Source organism: Triticum urartu, chromosome 1A, assembly GCF_056163025.1.
Source record: "Triticum urartu cultivar PI428250 chromosome 1A, HENAU_Tu73, whole genome shotgun sequence".
Taxonomy (NCBI): Eukaryota; Viridiplantae; Streptophyta; class Magnoliopsida; order Poales; family Poaceae; genus Triticum; species Triticum urartu.
Window position 1 is genome coordinate 159,130,992 of NC_141873.1, and position 10,360 is coordinate 159,141,351.

General features: G+C 45.0%; 1 protein-coding gene across 1 annotated transcript; it reads left to right on the plus strand.

Moving 5' to 3' along the window:
- The first annotated feature begins 6,746 nt into the window (after positions 1-6,746).
- Positions 6,747-7,725, plus strand: LOC125519690 (uncharacterized). Its single transcript, XM_048684452.2, has one exon. It carries the CDS (start codon positions 6,762-6,764, stop codon positions 7,479-7,481), a length of 720 nt encoding a protein of 239 aa, XP_048540409.1. The 5' UTR covers positions 6,747-6,761; the 3' UTR covers positions 7,482-7,725.
- The last annotated feature ends 2,635 nt before the right edge of the window (positions 7,726-10,360 follow it).

The window sequence follows — 10,360 nt, forward strand, 5'->3', positions numbered from 1 at the left end:
TCCAACAATACCGCCGAACCAAAGTATGACATGCTGGCAAGCAGTATGACTTGTATCGCCCACAACTCACTTGTGTTCTACTCATGCATATAACATCAATGCATAAAACCAGGCTCGGATGCCACTGTTGGGGAACGTAGTAATTCCAAAATTTTCCTACACACACGCAGGATCATGGTGATGCACAGCAACGAGAGGGGAGAGTGTTGTCCACGTACCCTCGTAGACCGTTAAACGGAAGCGTTATGACAATGCGGTTGATGTAGTCGTACGTCTTCACGATCGACCGATCCTCAGCACCGAACGTCTAGCACCTCCGCGTTCAGCACACGTTTAGCTCGGTGACGTCCCGCGAACTCACGATCCAGTAGAGCTCGGGGAAGAGTTTCGTCAGCATGACGGCGTGGTTACGATGTTGATGAAGCTACCACAGCAGGGCTTCACCTAAACACCGCTACAGTATGGCCGAGGTGGATTATGGTGAAGGGGGGCACCGCACATGGCTGGAGAGATCTCAATGATTAACTTGTGTGTCTAGAGGTGCCCCCTGCCCCCGTATATAAAGGAGCAAGGGGGGAGAGGCGGCCTGCCAGGAGGAGGCGCACCAGGAGGAGTCCTACTACCACTGGGAGTAGGACTCCCTCCTTTCCTAGTTGGAATAGGAGAAGGGGGAAGGAGGAGGGAGAGAGGAAGGAAAGGGGGGCGCCGCCCCCCCCCCTCCTTGTCCAATTCGGACTAGAGGGAGAGGGGGGGCGCGGCCTTCCCTGGCAGCCCCTCATCTCTTCCACTAAGGCCCATCATGGCCCATTAAACCCCCGGGGGGGGTTCGGTAACCCCCGGCACTCCGGTAAAATCCCGATTTCATCCGGAACACTTCTGATATCCAAATATAGGCTTCCAATATATAAATCTTTATGCCTCGACCATTTCGAGACTCCTCGTCATGTCTGTGATCAAATCCGGGACTCCGAACTACCTTCGGTACATCAAAACATATAAACTCATAAAACTGATCGTCACAGAACTTTAAGCGTGTGGACCCTATGGGTTCGAGAACTATGTAGACATGACCGAGACACGTCTCCGGTCAATAACCAATAGCGGAACCTGGATGCTCATATTGGTTCCTACATATTCTACGAAGATCTTTATCGGTCAAACCGCACAACACTATATGTTGTTTTCTTTGTCATCGGTATGTTACTTTCTCGAGATTCGATCGTCGGTATCCAATACCTAGTTCAATCTCGTTATCGGCAAGTCTCTTTACTCGTTCCTTAATACATCATCCCATAACTAACTCATTAGTTATCATGCTTGCAAGGCTTATAGTGATGTGTATTACCGAGAGGGCCCAGAGATACCTCTCCGACAATCGGAGTGACAAATCCTAATCTTGATCTATGCCAACTCAACAAGTACCATCGGAAACACCTGTAGAGCACCTTTATGATCACCCAGTTACGTTGTGACATTTGGTAGCACACAAAGTGTTCCTCCTGTATTCGGGAGTTGCATAATCTCATAGTCATAAGAACATGTATAAGTCATGAAGAAAGCAATAGAAGTAAACAAACGATCAAGTGCTAAGCTAACGGAATGGGTCAAGTCAATCACATCATTCTCCTAATGATGTGATCCCATTGATCAAATAACAACTCATGTCAATGGTTAGGAAACTTAACCATCTTTGATCAATGAGCTAGTCAAGTAGAGGCATACTAGTGACACTATGTTTGTCTATGTATTCACACATGTATTATGTTTCCGGTTAATACAATTCTAGCATGAATAATAAAAATTTATCATGAAATAAGGAAATAAAAAAATAACTTTATTATTTCCTTTAGGGCATATTCCCTTCAGTGATCTCATCCGAGACTCTGAACAATATTTGGTCACCAAATCACATAACTCAATAATACTAAATCGTCATCGAACGTTAAGCGTGTGGACCCTACAGGTTCAAGAACTATGTAGACATGACCGAGACACCTCTCCGGTCAATAACCAATAGTGGAACCTGGATGCTCATATTGGCTCCTACATATTCTACAAAGATCTTTATCGGTCGGACCGTTATGACAACATACGTTATTCCCTTTGTCATCGGTGTGTTACTTGCCCGAGATTCGATCATCGGTATCTTCATACCTAGTTCAATCTCATTACCGGCAAGTCTCTTTACTCGTTCCGTAATACATCATCTTGTAACTAACTCATTAGTCACTTTTCTTGCAAGGCTTCTTATGATGTGCATTACTGAGAGGGCCCAAAGATATCTTTCCGATACTCGGAGTGACAAATCCTAGTCTCGATCTATGCCAACTCAACAAACACCTTCGGAGATATCTAGAGCATCTTTATAATCATCCAGTTAAGTTGTGATGTTTGATAGCACACAAGGCATTCCTCAGGTATCTGGGAGTTGCATAATCTCATAGTCCAAGGAATATGTATTTGACATGAAGAAAGCAATAACAATAAAACTGAACGATCAATATACTAAGCTAATGGATGGGTCTTGTCCATCACATCATTCTCCTAATGATGTGATCCCGTTCATCAAATGACAACACATGTCTATGGTTAGGAAACTTAACCATCTTCGATTAACGAGCTAGTCTAGTAGAGTCTTACTAGAGACACAGTGTTTTGTCTATGTATGCACACATGTATCAAGTTTCCGGTTAATGCAATTCTAGCATGAATAATAAACATTTATCATGATATAAGGAAATATAAAACAACAACTTTATTATTGCCTCTAGGGCATATTTCCTTCAGTCTCAACCAATCCCTAGAAAATCAACAAGTTTGATTGGTTAGGGAGAGACATCGGGCGCATATGAGCTTTGGAGCAACAATGGAGTTTGCGGGAGGAAGAGGTAAGTCTTCTTGAGGAAGAAGACCCCCTTTTACAGTGGGGGACAAATCCAACCATTATCCACCTCTCAGCCTGCAACCAAGCAGTACTATTGCTCCAGGCGCGGTACTACTATTCTAGGAGCGGTACTGCCACTCCTTACATGATACACAGGAGATTAGAAAAACAGGGGAGAATAGAGAACGGGCGATGGTAATCACGGTAGTGGGGGTGGTACTACCGCCTTTACTACCACTGCTACGACCGCCTGTTTTCTAGGGGAAAACAGGTAGCACGGTAGAGACCTGAGGCACTACTGTAAAACCCGGCACGAAAAATCGAGGCCCCAACCACGAGTGGTAGTACGAGCGGGACTAGCAGCGGGACTACCGCCTATAAGCGATACTACCGCTGCTGCCCACTGTACTACCGCTTGCAGCTCTCCACCAATTCTTTGGCACAAACGATGGACAACTCCAAGGAGGAAGAAAGTGGCGATGGGTGCAGTATGAGTGTGTACGTGTTGATTCCACCCAAGCCTTTCCGAAGCAGACCCCCTCTTGATACTACGGTTTTCCCTATGACTCAAGTCCACCAGAAAAGAAACGAGGGAAAGAAAGCCGTCTTCACTTGAAACTCCGAGGGGCACGAATCGTCTTGTGCCATATGCTTGAAAATCTAAAATGCTCAATGCACACGATTAGTCCACATACACATTGTCATCAATCACCAAACTACTTTGAGAGAAATATGCCCTAACACCAATGCCGCTTTAAGTGCTAGATTCTATTCAATGCTTAAGGCGCCAATTTCTATTGTTTTGGTAGAAGGCGCACGCCCCTTTCAAACTTGGGCCATGACCCATTTACTTGTTCACACCTCACGCTCTCTTTTCTTCTTCTTCTTCTTACGTTACAATCTTGAGAGCCTTCTAGAAGGTTCCCTTGATTTCTAGGTCGGTTTTTCTATGCATTTTACTTATGTTTTTGGTCGGTTTTCTATTTGATGTTTTCTGGTTTTCTGGTTTTCCTTTTCCTTTTTTGTGTTTCCTCTTCACTTTGTTTCTTATTTTTCTTTTACTTTTTTAAATTCATGAACTTTATTTTTAATTCTAGATTAGTTTTTTAAATTGAAACATTTTTTATATCCATGGGTTTTTAAAATGACTGAACTTTTTTCGAGTTTGTGACCTTCTTTTTCATATTTGCGTACAATTTTTAAATTCAAGAAATTTTTTCAGATCCGTGAACATTTTTCGAATTCACAATTTTTCCCCAAATTCGTGCATGAACTTTTTTCAAGTTCATATACATTTTTGCAAATTTGTGAAATTTTCAAATATATGAACATTTTTTAAATTCATAATTTTTTAAAAATTGATGCACTTTTTAAATCCTTATATATCTTTTGATTTCAAAATTATTTTCAACAGTATTGAAAACTTGGCCGGTTTTTCCTAACAGAAAAACATAAGGAAAAAACGAGAACAAGTAGTGGGCGAAGCGAACGAACAACTGGCCGGAAGGGCTACTGCCTGCTGGCATGCGCACGAAGCAGTTAGCACCGCTAGCGCTAACTGGCGCCTGCAGTGCCCTATAGGAGCTCCTAGGACGTCCCTTCTCCCAGCGCCTTAAGCTCAAGCAATTGATGAGCAAATAACGCGAGGTAGGGTGGACAGTTCATAGCGCGAATGACCGCTAGGTCGCCGGATCGAAACATACTGAACGCGTGCTTGTTTTTTGGGTGTTTACAACATAAAAGGAGGAGATGGACCGAGCCCAGCTAAGTCTGCTGCAGGCGTTGGTTTGCAGAAACAGAATTAACCCACGCCCGCAACGCCAAATAGGGATTGCCGAGGTCCTAATCAGTGTTGCAGGCGTCGGGTTTGCCTGCTGGCGCACACTATAGATCCGGCTGAGCCGAGGCCCATTGTATTTTCCTTCCTCGAGCGCTAGCGATGAATGTTGTGTCTGTGACATCGCTCGCTTGTAGTGTTGATCCCTATTTTTCCAACCAACTGGCTCGTTTGCATTTCCCAAAGAAAACCCTGGCCCGTTCACTTTGTTCCACAAAACTTGGATTTGAAAATAATTCATACTTTTGCAAAAAAAAAGTTCATTGATTCGGAAAATAGTTCACAAATTTGAAAAAAGTTCATCGATTTTGGAAATAAGTTCATCGAATTTGAAAAAAGTTCATCAAATTTTTAAAAAATTCATCGAATCTGAAAAAGCTCATTGATTTTGGAAAAAAACCATCAATTTTGAGAAAAAAATCACAAAATTTGGAAAAAGTTTGACAAAATTGAAAAATAATTCATCAATTTTTAAAAAGGTTCATCAATTTGAAAGAAGTTCACGAGTTTCGGAAGAAGTTCATCTATTTGAAGAAAAAAATATGAATTTTGAAAAAGAAAGAAGAAAAAGGACAGAGAAAAAAGGTAAAAGAGGAATGAAGAAATCAAGGAAAAAATATGTATGTTATCACATCTAGTGAAGTGGTCGGGTTGGTCACGCATCGATCACTGATATCATGCGACGTGGGTGTGAATCCTGGCACGAGTGCATTTTTTGCAGGTTTTTTAGAGTTTAGAAAGCAGAAAAAAGAATGAAACCGGTCTATGCAGCTGCTGCAGGCGCCGGTTTGTGAAAGGGAAAAGCTTGTGAACAACCGGATGATCGCTCGCTCAAATCAGCCGGGTGTGTAACCGTTCGATCAAATCCAAACATAGTGATACAGTCAACAGACGGCGCCTCCCTCTGAAAACATCTCGCCGAACCGCAGCCTTATCCATGCCGCCCACCACTCCTTCCCATTCTCAATCTCCCCCACGGCACCACTGATGCATACTCTCTTGCTCACTGCCGGCGAGCAGCGAGCTCTATCCCACACCTGTGTTGCTACGAAGGACGTCTCCCGGAGCTGCGAACCGGCGAGAACCAGTGCGGCAAGTGGGACGCCCCAGTGGAACAGCGCTCCTCGGCGGCGGCGGGGACGGGCGGCGCCGTGCTGAGGTCCAGCGCTCCTCGGCGGCGGCGAGGACGGGCAGCACCTACCTTCCTCAGCTGCGTTCGACGGGAGCTCACGGTGAACGACAATGGTTTTTTCTTGCAACATCCTCCTTGTTGCAAGAAAATTTTATGCACCATTATTTATGTTTCAAATCTCTCTTTCGTTGAAAAAGTTTCTGCAACATTAGCTTTGTTGCAGAAAAAATTCTGTCACAGCACCTTTGTTGCATAAAAGTGGGGATAATTTTTCTCAGCAACATCACCACAGTTGTAAAGTTTTCTGCAACAACATTATTGTTGCAAAAGTTATATCATGTCTCCGCACAAAGTCTCTGTTTTAGTAACAACTAGCTTGTTGCAATTTTTGACGCTCATGTGGGAAGATCTAACGACGTGGGAGGTGGTCGATCTCCCCGAACTTCAACCAACGGCCGCGTAGCACGCATCTTGTTTCTGTAACACCGCACTTGTTGCAGAAGGGAGGTGGGGAACGTGGGTGATACATTGGACGGCCAGCAGCGCGTCCATCCAACGACCAGCCAGGCGGCGGATGTTTCTAATTAATCCACCGGCCGACGCGTAGTGCCCCCCGCTTTAAGTTCCGTGCAAATCAAGATTTCAATGCAGACATCCAAATCCTAGAGTAAAACTGCATTCACGAAGATTGGCCGAGGTAAACGCATAGTACCAAATGCGTTCCAACCTATTCTTGTCAAACGCGTTGGGTCCGGCGGTCAACTCCGCATCTCAAGAACCCCGTCCGTCCCCTCCGCGCTTCGCTCGCTCCACACTCCCGACACCATGCAACCAACCAGCCCCATCAAAAGCTCTGTCCTCGGTCCTCCACGCGTGCACGCACCGCCCATTTACCTCACGCACCGGACATGCCGTCGCGATCACCGTCGTCGTCGTCTTGGGCCGCACCCCCCGGCCTTGCCATGGCCACCGAGGCACGCGAGGAGGCCACTGCTGGCGGTTGCCTCCCCGCGGACCAGTCCTGCTTTGCGCTCTCCGCGGGCCCACCCTACCCTTCGCGTCGTGCCGCTGCCGCCGCGCGAGCCTGCTGCACGACCACCTCCTACATCGTCGTTCTGAGCATCAGCTTCGGCTCCCTCCTCGCCATACTGCTCATCCTGTGTGTGATCCGGTGGTACCTCGTGCACCGCTCCGCGCGCCAGCAGGAGGAGGAGGCCACGGCTGCGGCCACCGATGCGGCCCCGGGAATGGCCAAGAAGCGGTCGGCGGGGCTGGACGCGGACGCCATCGCAGCGCTGCCCGAGTTTGTGTACCGGAAGGACGGCGGCGTCGGCGAGGAGGAGGAGGAGGACGCCGCAGAATGCGCCGTGTGCTTGGCCGTGATGGTCGACGGGGAGGCGGCGCGGCGGCTGCCCAGGTGCATGCACGTGTTCCACCGGAGCTGCGTTGACGTCTGGTTGAGGGAGCACTCGACATGCCCGGTCTGCCGAGCTGAGGTGGTCATCAGGCCGGCCGGAGTAGAGTGCGCCGGGAAGGAACATGTGGGCAGCACGTCACGGGCTGTCACGTCACCGCCGCCGCGGGAGCAGGTGCTGGACGACGGGGAGAGGGACCTGGAGGCGCAGTAGGACGTAGTATTACTTGAGTAGGAAGTATTATCGTTGTTTTTCATTTCCTTATTATGCGCGCGTCGTAGCACTAGCTCTAGCATATAGGTAGGCATTTGTGGTCGTGAGTAGTATTTGGGGCTGGTTATCGCGAGTAGTATTCGGGAGTAGCTTTTTTCTTTTTTGCCGAATAACTGTTGTAGCATTGTGTATGACAATAAAATTAGAATGGCAATGCCAGAATGGACATTAAAGTTCTCACTCAGATGTCACATTTTGTTTTGTAGGATATGTGTGTGCGCGCTTAGAGCATCTCCAATAAATAATGATGTGGATCACTAGTAGAAAACGGACCATTAGTACCGGTTTGTAAGGGCCTTTAGTGCCGGTTATGGAACCGGCACTAAAGCCCCCCCCCCCTTTAGTATCGGTTCGGCACGAACCGGCGCTAAAGTGCCATCACGTGGCGTGAGCTCGCGTCCTGGTACGGGGGACCTTTAGTACCAGTTGGTGTTACCAACCGGTACTAAAGGTTTTTTTTGAATTTTTTTTAAAATTTTAGAATTTTTTTTTGATTTTTTGATTTTTTATTTTTCTGAATTATTTGATGATTTAGTCTCTAATCACCTCTCTTAACTGCTCAAGTGTGGATCACTCATTCCAAATCATCTAACTTCCCGACCGGTCACCCATCCCTCTCACCACTCCAGCCCGAGCACGCTTAACTTTCAGGTTCTATTCTCCTTCGTTTCCGAGTCTGCACTTGTTGTTTTGCTGACAATAGTAAGATGTCAATCCTATTAACCCTCAGGAGTTTAGCTTGAGCATGAAGTCACACATTTCACCGTTTGAGTTTGAAACTATTATTCTAAAAAAACAGTAATTATTTAGTAATGCTAATATTTCTTGAATAAGTTTGACCATAGTTTGACCACAGTTTGACCATAGTTTGACTAGATTTGACCAAAATTCAAAAAATTAAAATAATTATTTAGTAACACTAATATTCTTGAATAATTATGTAGTAACACTAATATTTCTTGAATAAGTAGTTTGACCATAGTTTGACTACAGTTTGACCATAATTTGACCAGATTTGAACAAAATTCAAAAAAACTGAGATACTTATTTAGTAACACTAATATTATTGCGTAATTATTTAGTAACACTCTATATTTCTTGAATCAGTTGTTTGACCGGTTTGACAAGATTTAACCAAAATTCAAAAAAACATAAATTAAAGCATGTCTTTTTTTCCTTTTACAATTTGTCATTTCAAAAATTGTCCTAAACCCTAAACCTGGGACTTAAAATGTCGGAAACTCTATGCTAAACAGTAAAAACTAAGGGTTTAGACCATAAAACCTAACCCTAAACGCTGAAATCTAAACCCTAGCACTAAACGCTAAAAACGTCCAAAAAACGTCTAAAACACCCCAAAACTCTATTTTCCCTTTGGAATTTTGTGATTTTAAAAAATTGTCGAAACAGAAAACTGGTTGTTTCAGCGGATCAATCTTTTTGTTCTGCAAATTTTGATATATTATATGTATTTTTCTGAATTAGGATGATTTAGTTATGATTTTTTCAAGTTTGAAAATTGCCCTATAGTGCCGGTTTGTGTCTCCAACCGGTACTATAGGTCAGACCCCGTTAGTACCGGTTCATGGCACGAACCGGTACTAAAGGTTAGACCTTTAGTACCGTCTAACCTTTAGTACCGGTTCGTGCCATGAACCGGTACTAAAGGTGATCGTGGGGCCCCGGCCTGACGCCAGCCTGCCACCACCCCTTTAGTACCGGTTCGTGCCACGAACCGGTACTAAAGGTTCAACACGAACCGGCATTAATGCAAATCCGTTCGAACCGGCACTAATGGTACCATTAGTACCGGCTCAAATACAAACCGGCACTAATGTGCTTCACGTTTGAACCTTTTTCTACTAGTGGATGTATAAATAATAGTTATTTTACATCTTCAAGGCCAAAAAATACTGCTCCAATAGATAATGGAAAAGTCTTCTTTTCAACCGATTGATTTCTCATCTCGTTAAGTCGCCTCTACCTTGTGCCACGTGTCCCAGCGGGACCGCCGCACCGCTTACCTCTCACTTCCTTATCTTCTCGGGTGAAGCAATCTCATCCGCTCCACATGCTCGATCCCCTTCTCTAGCTCTCGCTTCCTTCTCTTTCTTTCTTTCTTTCCAAAGCTTGAATTGAATCCACCGAAGAAGAAAAGGAATGAGGAATGACAAACCAGAAACTCCGTTAGGGTCTTCATGAGAATCACCGGGTAAGGACATTGACGGAAAGGAATGGAGAGACTTCCCATCAATAAAATGATAGTTGAGTAAAAATCCGAGTCCTCGAAGAAGAAGGGTGGGTGGGCGGGAAAACGAAGGCAACTTGGAGACGAATGAAACAAACACCGTTGAGAAGAATTGAGTTGATCTTGCGGATGTTGAAATGATCTGATCCACTTGAAGAGAAGCACACCGGTTAAAAGGATTGACAACACAATCTTGATGATCAAGAAGGATTAGTATTCACATCGGAGTATGAGAACACCATTTGGGGAAGGTATGGAATCAACATTTGACTTTGAAGCAACTCGAATACCACAATTCAAAACAAAACAAAGGATTGGCTTGCAGAATAAGCCGGAACAAACATATGATAGAGATTTCGTCCGAAGTTTTCATGGTGGGGCCTACACGGGCTCAATCGTACAACACCATCATGTACAAGGCAGTGCACATGACATATGAAGCGTCCCCGAGTCGGCATAGCCAAGGACTCTTTAAGACACAACGAGACCACTGTAAAACCAACCATGAATAGGCGGACCACTAGACATCGAACCCCAATTTCATATCATACTGTCGGAAAGATATCCTAAG

Coding starts and splice junctions, on each gene's coding strand:
- LOC125519690 (XM_048684452.2), top strand. CDS start 6,762: ATGCCGTCGCGATCACCGTCGTCGTCGTCTTGGGCCGCACCCCCCGGC.